The sequence below is a fragment of the Podarcis tiliguerta genome, assembly GCF_965153285.1.
Source record: "Podarcis tiliguerta genome assembly, chromosome: 7".
NCBI lineage: Eukaryota > Metazoa > Chordata > Lepidosauria > Squamata > Lacertidae > Podarcis > Podarcis tiliguerta.
This window is the reverse complement of record NC_139540.1, coordinates 13,703,533-13,718,767: the sequence shown is the minus strand read 5'-3', so window position 1 is coordinate 13,718,767 and position 15,235 is coordinate 13,703,533. Positions and strand designations below refer to the sequence as shown.

General features: G+C 43.8%; 1 protein-coding gene and 1 long non-coding RNA gene across 7 annotated transcripts in view; one reads left to right on the top strand and one right to left on the bottom strand.

Moving 5' to 3' along the window:
* The window catches only part of LOC310682246, a 244,324-nt gene that overhangs the window by 82,139 nt on the left and 146,950 nt on the right, over nt 1-15,235 (top strand). The window lies entirely within an intron of this gene.
* Nucleotides 342-14,311, bottom strand: TATDN1 (TatD DNase domain containing 1). 6 transcript variants are annotated; one of them, XM_083450708.1, is made up of 14 exons: nt 14,184-14,278; nt 12,893-12,958; nt 11,606-11,655; nt 11,389-11,452; nt 10,772-10,887; nt 10,300-10,443; nt 9,051-10,212; nt 8,596-8,976; nt 7,053-7,138; nt 6,930-6,970; nt 5,768-5,844; nt 4,542-4,612; nt 2,473-2,599; nt 342-518 (listed from the first exon to the last, which is right to left on the bottom strand). In XM_083450708.1, exons 9-14 carry the CDS (start codon nt 7,090-7,092, stop codon nt 416-418), a joined length of 459 nt encoding a protein of 152 aa, XP_083306834.1. In that variant the 5' UTR covers nt 7,093-7,138; nt 8,596-8,976; nt 9,051-10,212; nt 10,300-10,443; nt 10,772-10,887; nt 11,389-11,452; nt 11,606-11,655; nt 12,893-12,958; nt 14,184-14,278; the 3' UTR covers nt 342-415. The 6 variants fall into 6 exon arrangements, with proteins under 6 accessions (XP_083306834.1, XP_083306831.1, XP_083306832.1 ...); XM_083450705.1 differs by lacking the exons at nt 8,596-8,976; nt 10,772-10,887 and having other exon boundaries at nt 10,170-10,212; nt 14,184-14,311; XM_083450706.1 differs by lacking the exons at nt 8,596-8,976; nt 10,772-10,887; nt 14,184-14,278 and adding an exon at nt 13,070-14,151 and having other exon boundaries at nt 10,170-10,212.

Below are 15,235 nucleotides of genomic sequence, written 5' to 3'. Positions count from 1 at the left end.
AAAAATTAAAATTTTAGGTTTGCATAACTGTTACGATTCTTGCTACTGTTTTTATGTTTATGGGAAGAGAGAAATGTTGGGGATGAAGAAACTGTTGTTTTTGCTACGGGTTGCATTTCTCTTGGAAGATAGGTAGTCAAGAGGGCCTTGTGCCATTTTCGGTTCTATATGAATAGTAAGACATATAACAGAGTCAACTGGATAGTAAAATAAATTGAAATAAATGCTTGGCAAAAAAACAACAACCAGGAAAATATTTCACGGGGTGGGGGTGAAAGCTTTCTACTTAGGTGTTTAATCAAACCTTAACAGCATGCCAGTTTCTAAATCATGGTTTCAGATTTGATGCAGAGAAGAGTCAAATCTTTATTACATGGACAGGATTACCAGTTTTTATCATAATACATAAAATGCTTTACATATCTGGAAAGAAGATTTTAATGCTGTTGTTATATGTAGTGTTGGCCAGTTCTAGTGGATCTTCTTCACGTACTGCTGCTAGTATTTCCAGTATTTGGCTAAAACAAAGCAAAAGGGAGGCACCTTAGGCAAAATCACTTCACTGTGGTTATGTTTACTGTGAACATTACTTGTTCAAGGGTGCTTAAAGTTTACATAAATAGCATTTAGGATTCCATTTTTTTTTAATGTCAGACAAAAATACCCAAATAACATCATATACAAGTTTCAGATAAAGGAAAGTGTGATGCAGTTATTCATCTATCTTGAAATTTATAGGGGAAGGCAGATTCCCATCTCCACAGTGAGGCAGGTTACAGAAGCAGCAACATCTGCTTCCTAGGTCTACACCAGTCGCGTGCTGGAATGCTAGGCACATTGGTTCATGACTAAGTCATGACTATGCCTTTCAATAGGTCTATGGATAACACTGTATAGAAGGAAATTTTATTGAATTCAGTAAGACTTACTCCGTAGCACATGTGCACAAGTTTGCAGTGTTGAGTTTATTTTATTCTAAAAGTAATGAAGGAAATGCTGCCATCTAAATGCTGAACTGTATGCAATATTGCGGATAGGTAACTTGCATCTCAGAACATAAAAAGCTGTCTTTAATCTGGTCAGACTTCGTCCACCTAGATCTGTTGCTCTGTTGACTGGCAGTAGCTCTTCTAGGTTTTGGGGGCATTGGCCTTTCTTTCACCTGCTATGTGATCCTTTTTAACTGGAGGTGCCAGGGATTGAACTTATGGCATTTACTTGTGCCAAGTGTATGTTCTACCAGAAAACTATAGTCCCTACCATGCTTTATCAGTAAACTGATGGTTTTAGATTTCATGACAAACACAAGTTCTGAAATCTGCGTATTTTGGCATTTGAGGCCATTTTCCTCTGTTTGGCATTGACCTTTCCAATGGGGATTATTTCTAATTTGTGTAGTGTTTCATTTCAGTACTGTTGCTACCTGTAGCTAAAAACCACCAGTGGCATCTAATACGTTGTATGCAAACACATTGCTATAGTAATTCATGAGGGCAAAAGGGCATTGATTTAGACCACTGAAATATAATATGCAGTTCCCATCCCCCACTGTCTTCTTTCCCCTTTGAGCCCTGCTGAGCAAGTGAGGAGTGAGAACCCCCCCTTCTCAGAGTGGTACAGAGAATGAGGTTGCATTCTTGCTCCCTGTGGTATTATCTCACAAGTATTCCTTATAGCAATGCACAGAGCTGCTTTTCCTTCAATTGGCACATAGGATGTACTTTGGTATGTATATCCTCTCTCTGGACTGCAGAACCTCAAGCGTACCAGCTGATGACAATCAACAGAGGGAGAGGGCTGTTGCCCTCATGCCCTGCTAGTAACCTTCCCAAAGGCCACCTGGCTAGCTATTGCAGAAAACAGAATGCAGACAAGACTGGCTTTTGGTTGTAACCCAGCAAAGCAAATCTTAGCTTGCTAATTACTGGAAAATCAGGAGTTTTTACCTGTGTGGGAAGCTCAGAGAGTACATCTAGACAGAATGGTTTGGGGTAACCCAGCCAGATGGGCAGAGTTGTTTATTATTATTATTATATTTTATTATACCTAATTATTGCTGCACCAGCTGCAGGCTCAAACTCCTCCAGCCGCTGGACAAGTTTAGAATCCAGTGGCTCTGTAGTTAGTCTTGTCCTATCCTCATTCCAGGGCCTTAAATCAATTACTGCGAACAGTAGCCTTTTAACAGCCGGTGCTGTTGACGGATGAAATGGCAGATGGAAATCTCTGCTACATCCTTCCGAACCAGCTGGTTGGTGGTGGTTACAATTGTTCTGCCTGTTAGGTGCCACTCTTTATATGGCATTAAACCCCTTGGGCTCCAGCCCAGCTAAAGGTCAGTCAAGATCAAGCCCCTCTGAAAGCCATGGGACATAAGTTTCTCATGACTAATTCCACTGGTTTCAGCCAGACTTAGTCATAACTAAATTAAGCTGAATTGGAACCTTGAAATATATTAAATTATATACTTACATTATATGACAAGGTTCATTTCTGTCCTTCAGGCAGTGTCCTTCTTCCCACTTTTTTTTGGTAGGGAATGTGGTTTTTACATATTTTGAACCAGCGTGGGTATTTTTCACTCCACACCAGGGAGCATCTAGTGTGATTTATGGAACAGTTTAGAATTAACATCATACAGATGGTTACATAATCTACCAACTTTCTGTAACTCATAACCACCGCAGCCATTTCTTTTTGTCCATCTCCCCCAATACTTTTGGGGGCGGTGGCGATGTTTTATTCTTAACACAGGCTATAAACCAAAGCAAAGTTGCTGTCAGATCTGTTCGTAACATGTACAAAAAACGTAAGTGTAAAATTATTCCCAGATAGGGTCCCACACCAATATACCACGTACTTCCACAACAGAAAGTTGGAATTGATGACTTTAGTAAGCAATACTTAGGACCATAACATAATTCCAAGGGTCTTGCAAGTTTACACTGTTTAAAATGCCAAAGTCAGAATTCCTAATTTGAATGTAAGAGTTTTGCAAGGGTCCATCTACGAAGACAAATCTGCTCCTCTCAAGCCAGGATCATTTTAGCTCCCTAGGCTTAGCAGTTAGGAAGCTCGCCCCTAACCCCAAGCAACTGCTGCCAAGCACCAATGAAGTTAGTCAGGAAGGGTAACTGCTATTAGGCAGGGTTTTCAGGGATATACTGAACTCCTGTCAAACTCTCCATAATGCAGTTGTATTACCAGCACCGAGGGCCTTCTGGTGGTTCCCTCATTGCGAGAAGCAAAGCTACAGGGAACCAGGCAGAGGGCCTTCTCTGTAGTGGCGCCCGCCCTGTGGAACGCCCTCCCATCAGACGTCAGGGCAATAAATAACTACCTGACATTTAGAAGACATCTTAAGGCAGCCCTGTTCAGGGAAGTTTTTAATCTGTGATATTTTACTGTATTTTTTGTTTCTATGGAAGCCGCCCAGAGTGGCCGGGGAAACCCAGCCAGATGGGCGGGGTACAAATAAATTATTATTATTATTATTATTATTATTATTATTATGCAAAGCAGATTCTTTGATGCCTGATAATGACTTGATTTAAGGAAGCCATACAATTAAGTCACCAAAGATCTAGCACAAAGGTGGTCAACCTGATGGGTGGTATTCATAGCCCTCCCAACCATTGGAAGCTGCAATTTGGCAATACTACGAGAGAGTGGAGTCTTATGTTCTGCCAATTAATGGAGGTAAGTGGGCAACCATGCTTTTGGCCAATGGTGTGAATGAGAGGTAGGTTTTCCATCAGATTACGATGCAAAAATCAACGATTTGTTCCATTTGCTAGGGAGGAAAAGAATGTGGACTATAAGGGTAGGATGTGTGCTCTTCCCCTTTGCAACCTGGATTTCCTCAGGCAAAGACTGCACCAGGGCCAGCCCACTCATGAGGCAAGGTGAGGCAACTGCCTCTGGCGGCAAGATCCATAGGGGCAGCAGATCCTGATGTAGATCTTTATTCCCTCCCCTCCCCATTCCTGGTGTAGACTTTCACTCATCCCTTATTCCTTGGTTCACATCAGGTACCAAAATGCCTTTGGCCTGTCCTTGACACAGCCCTTCTAAGGAATGAGGCCAAGGCCTTTTCTGCTTAGTCTGATTCTTGCCAAGAACAATATCCTTTCTTACAACTCACTTTGGTGACAATATATGGCATTTCTAGCATGCTCACTCCCCCTTGTGGACTGGAGGGTATACAACACCGATAGTGTGACCAAGAGAGCTGTTAAATACAGAATTTACAGGGGATTTTCCTTTCTTACTGCACTGCTAATGAATTAGGTACCGTGCTATAAAAAGACATTACTCTTTAGGTTAGGAACCTTTTTCTTTTTTTCTAAGCCATGCTGAGTAAGCATGTACCCAGTCAACACTTGTTTCCGATCTAGGATATATTTGGGTAGTAATCTTAAAATGGCACACTGAGACAGAAGATTACAAACAAAATATATCCCAGATCTGAAACAGTTTTGAAAGGGGTATTATTGGTGGAAGTAAAATGTTAAATAGTATTAAATAAAACAACAACTTACCTGTTTCTAGCATTAATCTTTCACTGGGAATTGACCTCACTGCTTCTAAGTTAGCTTCTGTTTTCAGGGAACTGGAAATAATATGAATATGAAAATCACTATGATTTGTTGAAATTATTTAGTCCAAATAGAAGGAAGTTTTCACAAGATTCAAGGAGCAACTTGTCTGCCCAGATCCAAGATGCTGGGCACAATCACCCCAAAAAGTATGTTTAGTCACTCCTGCAAAATTTAGTTTGGCTTACTCTCATGAAAGTGCACATGGAATTGCTATCTTAGGCTAAGGCTGAAACCAGATTTACAAGCAGTTGTGTGAAACTTCCGTACGTTTCCAGATTTTTTTTCTTAAACCAGAAGCAGCCTTGGGAGGACTCTTCCCCCATTCTTTCCATGGGTTCCCCTTAATTCTTCTTGCCTATTTGTCTTTTCGTTTAAAATGTCCCCCATGCACCCAGCTCACCTCTGTTGGCTGGCAGCTGTTGCTCTAGCTATGTACACAATTCCAAACCAAGGCTAATGGGGACTGAGATTCTGGCGATGTCACACAAGAGTGGTTGGTACTTGCATATATAGTCCAATTCAAAGTTCCGTAGGCAGCCCATTGCAGCACTTAAGAATATGTGAAGGACTGCAAATTATATATAGCCCGCCACCCATGTCTGGCAGATGCTTCATAGGTGGGCTGTTCTTACTGCCTACCTGGGATTGAAGTGTCTGAACACGATACATGGTGGCTGAGGTGCAGTCACCTTGATGAGCCACAAGCTGCACAGGTGTGCTTTAAAGTATCCATCCCAAAATAAAAAGGAACCTTTCACCTCAGCCATTAGATGTCTAAAATAACTTAAAAGGTAAAGGTACCCCTGCCCGTACGGGCCAGTCGTGTCCGACTCTAGGGTTGTGCGCCCATCTCACTTAAGAGGCCGGGGGCCAGCGCTGTCCGGAGACACTTCTGGGTCACGTGGCCAGTGTGACGAAGCTGCTCTGGTGAGCCAGCACCAGCGCAGCACACGGAAACGCCATTTACCTTCCCGCTATAAAGCAGTACCTATTTATCTACTTGCACTTATGGGTGCTTTCGAACTGCTAAGCGGGCAGGAGCTGGGACCGAAAGACAGGAGCTCACCCCGCCGTGGGGATTCGAACCGCCGACCATACGATCTGCAAGCCCTAGGCACTGAGGTTTTACCCACAGCGCCACCCGCGTCCCCTCTAAAATAACTTACCAACCATTTATTCCTATGTAGAGATCTAACTCTATTATAGCTGCTGCCTCCTCTTTGGTGCCATCAAAAGAGTGTACCTGTAAACAAGTAATGATACACCTTTATCATCTGAATAAATGCATTGAGATTTTTCTAACTTAAGTACAAGCTTTCCATTTTCTTGCATTCCTCCAAAGCCAATTGATATTTCTGAATAGTATTTGCTAGCCGTGTGCACACAAGCGCTGATAATTTTTGCCACCCAAAGTGAGCATGTGTATGTATGGGGCCCTTAACCAATAAGAGCCAATCAACGAAGTCCATGCTGTGGGGTAGAACCATCTGTGGCCTGGTCAGGAATTCAGTTAAATCAAAGATCTTTGATTTAATCTAACGAGTAGAAGGCAATGAGACCAGCAGCCCCATTCAAGGAGGCTGAAAGACAGCTCCCCCTACCTTGCCTCTGATGCAAAAGGCACTGTAGCTTAGCTGCCAGGACAGGCCCATTGCTTGTGTATGTGGTACAGGTCACGCCATTCATCCCCACTGCAGCTGTTTTTGGACTACAACTCCCATCATCCCTAGCTAGCAGGACCAGGGGTCAGGTATGATGGGGGTTGTAGTCCAAAAACAACTGCAGACCCTGGTTTGGGAAACCCCACTCTATTTCACAGCTATGTCACACAACCGCCATTATTCCATCGTGAGATAATGTGAACACACTGTTCATTTCAAAGGCTGCAAGACTATGCCCACTTATTTAGGAATAAGCCCAGCTGAACTAAATCTGTACAGGTCATTTTGCACACTATGCAGAGGCAAACTTGGGTTTCACATAGTATATACTCAACAGGGAGCGGCCCTTCCCTGTTCAATGTGTCTGTAGGAAAAAGGTGACAATCACATTCACAACACTTAAAAAAGGATGTGGATTTCAGAGTAATGAAGTAGAACTAGTCATCTGGTCCACAAAACGAATCTACCTGTAAATTTCAGACTAGACCCCGACCTTAAAGTGCTTGCTCACGGGATAATTTTACCGAGGGCAACTAGAAAGCATTGCATGTTTTAGTTTTCAGCTACTTTGAAACACATGAAAAGTGAGATATCTGTTTATAAAATAAACTTTTATCACAAAGAAGTTGATGCTGAAAAGAAACACAACTGAACATCGGGCACTTACCACTCCTCCCACACACCTCTCTCTGTTTCGCCTCATTATATCTGTGTGAAAGGAGAATATTTTACATTAAAAAGCCCAGAGATTTCTACATTTTTTAAAAAAGTATTCTTTTGCAAAACCCACCTACAAATTCTGGATGTGAATTCCTGCAGTGCAGAAACATCGGTAATTTTGTTTGCTCAGATAAATCGAATTGTTTTTCAAAATACCTGAAAAGAAATAAACAGAAACATCCCTACATTTAATGAAATCTCAGCTATAGATTATCTAAATGGTTTAAAGCGTTAGAAAGAATGGAGCGGTGGTTGTTGTTGTTGTTGTTATTATTATTATTATTATTATTATTATTATTATTATTATTATTATTATTTATTATTATTTAGGTGCAGACATAATCCTGCCAGAAGGGAACACTTTTAAGTCCCATTTAGTTCTATGGGAAGGTTAAGCATGTGCTTAACTTTAAACTCAATAGGATTTGAAAATGTTTCATATTGGCAACATCATGCCAGGTTTTGTGTGATTTCTCGATAAGAAAATGATTCTAGACCGGGAGTGGCTAAGCTTTTGTGGCTTGAAGGCCACACTGACAGTCAGCCTCCCATTCCAGGGACACACGCCCGTGGTGGCTATTGTCAATTTATAAGCGAGTGTATACACACACACACACGGACCACATGAACATATATTCAGACATGCACATTCACCCCACATACAGCACATGCACCCAACATATATGAAGGCACAGAGCATTCTCCCAGGCTCACACTCTTCCCCACAAACTCACCTGGAGACAGACGCAGAGACACACGCAAACCATCATTTCCTGCCTTTCCCACTCGAGTGGCAGGGTGAGGGTGTCTAGCAATGCTGGTGTGTAGTGCTAAAATCGGGAGGCAAAAGATCCCCCTCCCTGCTCTTTGGAGAGCACCTCAAGGGGGATCTTTTCTCTCCAGATCTTAGTGTACCACAGTGCTAAAACCAGCAGGTTCTTCCAAGGGTCGAGGGCAGCATTTCTCTCACCACCTCTGTCCATACCGGCTAGGACTGCGCATTTATAGTGGCTTTCCGTGCAGTGGGGTGATCTAGAAAGTGGCTTCCTAATGTTACAGCCACAACACATACATTTTCAGTGGCTGATATTTCATTAAGGCCAGAAGGAGACTTAAAGAAGTGCTTGGGTGGGGTGGGGGGATTTTGGAGGGCCATGCCTGCTTTGTAACAGCAGCAAAATTATGTTTCAAAGCCATTAGACCAGGATACAAGCCTAAGCGAGGAATGGTCAAAAGCCAGGCCGCCTATGGATGTTGCCAAGAAAAGCAATGCTGTTAAAATACAGTCATACCTCGGAAGTCAAACGGAATACATTCCGCAAGTCTGTTCAACTTCCAAAACATTTGGAAACCAAGGTGTGGCTTCTGATTGGCTGCAGCAAGCTCCTGTAGCCAATCAGAACCCGTGGAACCTGCACCGGACGTTCAGGTTCCAAAGAATGTTCACAAACCAGAACAGTCACTTCTGGGCCTGTGGCACTAGGGAGCCAAAAAGTTTGGCTCGCAAGGTATTCGACTTCCGAGGTACGACTGTATCACCTTACGACAGGAGGTTGTGTTTGCATCGTGTGATGTGCAAGTGTCAGACCAAACATTACACAGTCATAGTTTACCTTTGAATTGTGAAAGAATCCTAGCTAACCAACTGTGCTGCCATGACTGATGCTGGGTCTCCCCCTATGCAGAAGAGCATAAATATCACACAGATGACTGTCGGTTGTCAGCACTGTCTTCTGAGCTGCCATCAAAAACGCAGTGGCAGCAAATACTGGGGATTGTCAGAAACATTTGTGGAACGATTAAGGAAGGACCGTGAAATCATGGAGTCAAAGAATTGGAAGGGACGCCAAGGGTCATCTAGTCCAACCCCCAGCAATGCAGGAAATGGAAGCCTCCATGTTCAGATGCAGTTATGCATCTTGGTAACCAGGTTCTGGGGGCAATTAAGAGATGGCTACCACACCTCTGCCCGGCTTGTGGACATCCAGAGCCATCTGTTTGGCTGTTGGAATGCTAGATTCAACATTCTAATCCTGCCAGCCAAAGCTCACATCCTTAAGCTTATTACACCAGAGAATGGGAACCTGGGCCCTCCCAAGCTGTTTCTGCATTGCAGATACCATCATCTTTGACCATTATTAGCCATACTGGCTGAGGCTGATGGGTGTTGAGTCCAGCAGCAACTGATGGATCACAGCTTCCCCCAACTAGCTTTTATTGGCATGTGTTGTTTCATGTTGAATTCCTTGGCTTTTGCACCTAGTTCATTCTCTTTCCATTTTACTTCAGTGCTTTTCTGCAGTCAAACTGTGCCCAAGATTAACATTACAGCAACCAGCGCCTTGTGCACTCAGTAGCGATAGCATCCAGTGACCCCTCCACCCAGTAAGGTAAAGGGACCCCTGACAATTAGGTCCAGTCGTGACCGACTCTGGGGTTGCGGCGCTCATCTCACTTTCTTGGCCGAGGGAGCCGGAGTACAGCTTCCAGGTCATGTGGCCAGCATGACTAAGCCGCTTCTGGCAAACCAGAGCAGCGCACAGAAACACCGTTTACCTTCCTGCTAGAGCAGTACCTATTTATCTACTTGCACTCTGATGTGCTTTCGAACTGCTAGGTTGGCAGGAGCAAGGCCCGAGCAACGGGAGCTCACCCCGTTGCGGGGATTTGAACCGCCGACCTTCTGATCGGCAAGTCCTAGGCTCTGTGGTTTAACCCACAGCGCCACCCGCATCCTGTTCAATTTAACTCAGCACTGCAACTTCCCATCCTTTGGTCACCTGGCATGCACAACTTCTACTCGAGGGCTGGTGTTCTGGGCCCTGCCATCATGCTTTATGATGATTTGTGCACATATGGATTGCAAAAACACCACCCATGGAATCAAAGCACCAGCCAGCCACTGCAAGTTCCAATGAATGATGTGGTGGAAGCAATGGGATGGTTCAGCCACGTGAAGAGGCAGTCAGGGGTTTGGTGTGACCTGTAGGCCATTTAGGGAAGAACAGGGAAGTGGTGACTGTTTCTCCTTGGTTATTATATCCATTTGGGGTGATGGGGAGGAAGAGCAACTGTTCCTTGGCTTCCAATGGCTGTCACTGGGAGAAAATCCTTGATAATAAAAACAACACTGTTAAAAAATATGAAGGATGCAGTTTCTCTTATGCGTTAAGTAAATCTCTCTTACTTGAGTTGAGTGTCCTTAGTGCAGAATTCTAATCTGTCAAAATCTGGAAGAGAGAATTGACAAACAATTAACTGGCTTTTGAATTGCCAGGAAGGAAACATCACTGCCAAGCCACTTGGTTGCTACTTACCCAAGCCACACTCTCCAATTGCTATGACCTTCCCTTTATTTTTCTCAGCTAGACCTTGCAGCTCTGCTAAGTACTGCTCAGGGTTGCTCTGTTCAAACTCTCCACAGCGGGTGGGGTGGCAGCCAACAGTACTATAAAACATGTCTGAAAACAAACGACATGAACGTGTGGGTTATTATTGCTAGAACGCTTGTCAAAGTGCAGGGTGCATCACCGCATAAGCGTTCCAGTCTCCAGCCCCCAAAGAACTTGCATCCTAAAGCCTGATGGTGAGCAGATGCAATGGTAACAGAGGCTGAATGCAAGGATATGTTGTTACATGTACTTAGGACCTGGGAGTGAAAACCTGGGAACTCAAGAAGTAAGGGCTTCATGGAGCAGGGAGGCACCCTACAGATTTGAAAGACAACGTAAAATTCTGTACATCAGTACAAAGCTTTCTTTAACTCAACTTTTAAATTAACTTACTCACTTTTGAATAAGGTACCGGTAGTTCCTGTGGTCATGAAACCAGCCTTGGAATGGCAGAGTGTCACTTGAGACACACAGCATAGCAGATAAGATTGTGAGCAGGTGGTTACCTAAGCTCTGCAAAGACCACAAAGCAAGTGATCACCTGACTCATCTCCCTTTCTGTGTGTGACTCTATGCAGGGTTCACTTGACAAGACATCAGACCTAGCAGCAGTGCGTTAGGTCGAGAGAGCCAACTGCCCCAAAGGAATGGTGTGTGAAAAGCATTCCTTCTGCTCATAATTCTTTGGACTGAACTGGTGCATATTGGCTTTGGTCATTTTAAATGTTAAATACAGTGGTACCTCGGGTTACATACGCTTCAGGTTACAGACTCCGCTAACCCAGGAATAGTACCTCGGGTTAAGAACTGTGCTTCAGGATGAGAACAGAAATCGCGTAGCAGCAGTGCGGCAGCAGCAGGAAACACCATTAGCTAAAGTGGTGCTTCAGGTTAAGAACAGTTTCAGGTTAAGAACGGACCTCCAGGACAAATTAAGTTCTTAACCCGAGGTACCACTGTACAGGATAATTAAAGCATTCCATTGAAAGCTATATAACATAAAGAGGCAAATACCATTTGTCTGTGCCAGCTGAAGTGCATCTTTGCTATCTTGCAAACTTCCACCTGTAATCATGAACTGGAATAATAAAAAAGAAAGTTTACTTAAGTGCTAGTTTCTAAATGTTAGGATTCATTTATATCTCGAAAAACACAGATATCAAAAGTCAACAGAAACAACTGAAATTTAACACAAAACACACTACCCAAAACCTTTGAAGAACAAATGTACCTTTTTAACACCAGTTTTGACCGCTCTAGCCACCACATCCAAGAAGTCATCTGCAAAAAGACAGAACTGAAATCCTTAATTTAAAGCATTCCTATGGCCATGTCTATTTCTGGAACCTTTAACAGCCTCAGGTGTGCAGCAGCTCCTACATTTCCTTTCCTTTTCCTGCAACTTTACAGCAGTAATGGTCAATCAAACTGTGCTATCTCCATTAAGCGGCATAGATATCCTTATTGACTAGGAAGGACTATACCTCAGATTCTTTGAAGATCATTGAAAGTAATTTCCTCCACAAGCAGTACCACTCTCAAGTGATTTGAGGATTGTGATTCATCAAGTTTTCCTTGATAAATATTTTCCCTAGGAACATATTCAACATATATAAGTGATCATCTCCATATGCATGCTCCACCAACTGCCAGAAATTGACTTCTTAATCATCTATGCTTCATTAGAGCTTCTTGGTCTTGCAGCATGGCATTTTTGATAGTTTCCCTTCAGCAACTGAATACTGTACTCTCCATCTGGAGATTTGCTGAAACTCAAGTCTTAGGGTGGCGCAATGTGACTAAGTCATACTGAGAAAAGACTCACACTGAAGTTACATCACAAGTAGCTTTAGTTTTCAGTGGGTCTACTCTCAGTATGATTGTCAGATAGCACACTTCAAAGGCACAACACTAAGCATGCTTATTCAAAAATACTGAGTCCAATGCAGCGTACTCCCAAGAAAGTATTAACAGAATTGCAGCCTTACAGCACAACCCTATGCATGCATGCTTAGAAGAGAGTCCCACTGTGTTAACTGAGGCTTACTCCCAGCTAAGAGTGTTAAGGACTGTGGCTTTACAGCGCAATTTTACACATGTCTACTTAGAAGCCATACTGAACTGAATAGGACTTCCTCCCAAGTAAGATATGCAAAAGATTGTTGCCTTCAGTTAAGGAGTAACTCAGATCAATTATATATACTCAATTATTACTCAGATCAGATCCATTTCAATTAATCAGTCATGTTCAATAATTATAATGGGTGTACTCTGAGTAAAACTGCATTGAATTACCACCCTAGTGGGTTTTTTCTTTCAAAATGATGGGTGGGAGACAAGAGCAGGATGAAAGTCCAGTTTTAATAACTAATAATAATAATAATGTCACTCTCTGGGAATGGGGGGACCCCAAAAAGTGTAACCTGAAAGAAAATGTCCCTTGCAGATGCATACAGTGAATATCTGGGGATATGAGGACTACAGAAGGAGCCATTAAAGAAACAGACAGAATATTTACCTTGATGCTTTTGAGTACCTCTGTATATGCCTTTGAACATAGGATCAGTTAAATTAACACCGATATCTAGAGAGAGAGAGAGAGAGAAATAAATTAGTATCCTCAACTTGGATCATTGTCTATGCTGCCTGGGGATGATGGGAGTTGGAGTCCATCATCATCTGAAAGGCTCGTCACCAGCAGTTTCAAGATGTCAGAAGATCTGATGGGTCCCCGACATGTGATGAAACTATGACTCTATGCTTTAGATATATACTGGTTGCTGTTAAAGGCCGGAGTCTGTACTAGGAGAGGATCCCTTTAAAAAGCCTGCAAAACCTTTCTTATGGAACGAGGGCTGTCTTGCATGTACCTGCTATGTTTCATTCTGGATTGTTTTATTTGATGTTTTAATGTGTTGTAAGCCCCTTTGAGGTTTTTCTTAAACATATAAAATGGTATAGAAATAAAATAAAAACAATAATGCTAATAATAATACATTGGTACATGTATCACGTGACAGCTTGTATAATCTGCAGCGGCTCATTCATGAAAAAACACCAAGGCCAGAATTTTCAGGCCACCTCATGTGCAATGCTCTTCTCAGTGGAGTCAGTATACACAATACACCTGCCAAATCAGCAAATGACAGGGAGAGTCAAATGCATGCAGGTACTAACCCCGCAAGAGAAGCCACTAAATACAGATTCTCATCTGGCAATGGCTGCAGGGGAATCGCTGCAGGATGTGAGGGAAAGGGTTGGAACTGTCTCCTGTGTTCATTTGTAGCCAAATACCGCAAACGGATTAGATCTCTGCAGAAATCTGACTGCTTGCAGCAAAAACAAAAGGTCTCTTGTGTGCATTTGTGAGATACAAGCAAAGCAGAGAAGGAGCTACCCCGTTACGGCTCCGGCTTTGCACGCCGGGGTACCCAGAAGCAAGCCCCATATAACACAAATAAGAAATGAATGGATGAAATCGACGGGCCCTGCTTCTGAGTAAGCATGCGCAGAACCGGAATTGTGACTGGGGGGGGGGGCTTGCTCCCCAGCCAACGAGCACAGGATCGCCCTGCGCGCACCTGCAGGTTCCTCTCAGGGGAGCAAGGCTGCGATCCCCAACCCCGGGAGCAAGCTCCACTGACAACGACGGGGCTTGCCGCGGAGTAAGCGCGCCTGGGGGGGTCCCTTCGGCCGGTTCCGCAGCCGCCCCCCAACTCGAAGGGCTGCCCCTGAGCGACTAGGCCCGGCGCCCTCTTTGCGGACGCAAAGGAACACCCCCCCCCAGTTGCCCAGGCAACCGTCCTCACCAATGAACTTGAAGCGGCTCATGACGACGGCGACTGAGGCCCGCGCGCCTCTCTCTCTCTCCTTCTCTCTCTCCTCCCATAGAATGCAGACGCGCCCACGTCACTTCCGGTTTCCCTTTGAGCGCTAGCCGTATGCTGGGTAGGCGCGTAAGAAGGCCGAATGGACCATAGAGGAGGGTGCCGCTCTATCCGCCACACTTAGAAATGTATCTCTATGGCCCCTTGTCTCTATTCCTTTGGCATTTTCTGTATTATTATCCATCGCATTTAAATTATACTGAACGTTATATATAATGCAGCGATAGTTGATTTTCAAATATGATTTATGCTGCATTTGTGGTGTTCCATTATCTCCTAGCATGTTCTCGTTAATTTAATGTTGGCAAGCCGCTTCGGGGATTCGCGTGGAGATGCGGCATGGAAATGTAACAAAGCAACAAAAAACCAAAAAAAAACCCTTTATTGATTTAATGTATTTGATTAATTCGCAGCATTTGGTGCTACCAATGCACATGGTTTCCCTTCACCACCCTGCTGCCCCTGTTTTATCCTGGGTGGTGGATAGCAGGGGACTGGCCCCAAGGTCACCCAGCTTGCTCGTGGCGATATAAATTACGGTGGTGACATTTTCTAATTCACATCGTGGAGCCACCTTCAAAAGCCCCCAGGGCAGCCTGAAGGGAAGCACTGGCTTTTTGCCCATTGGCCTCTGCGTTTGTCTTGATTCCTTATCTCTATCTGCCTTTGGCCAATTGGCCTGTGCGTTTCTCCAGTTTCTTCATCATCATCATAAATTTTATTTATACTCCGCCCTCCCTAGCCAAGGCCGGGCTCAGGGTGGCTAACAACCAATAATAAAAACAAGTTGAATGGATACAACTTAAAAACAAGATTAAAATACAACATTAAAATGCAGCCTCATCACAGGAGGAGAAAGGGGGGGGAAAGAGGGGGAGGGAATCAGATTGACTCCAAGCCAAAGGCCAGGCGGAACAACTCTGTCGTACAGGTCCTGCGGAAAGAAATCAGATCCTGCAGGGCCCTGGTCTCAT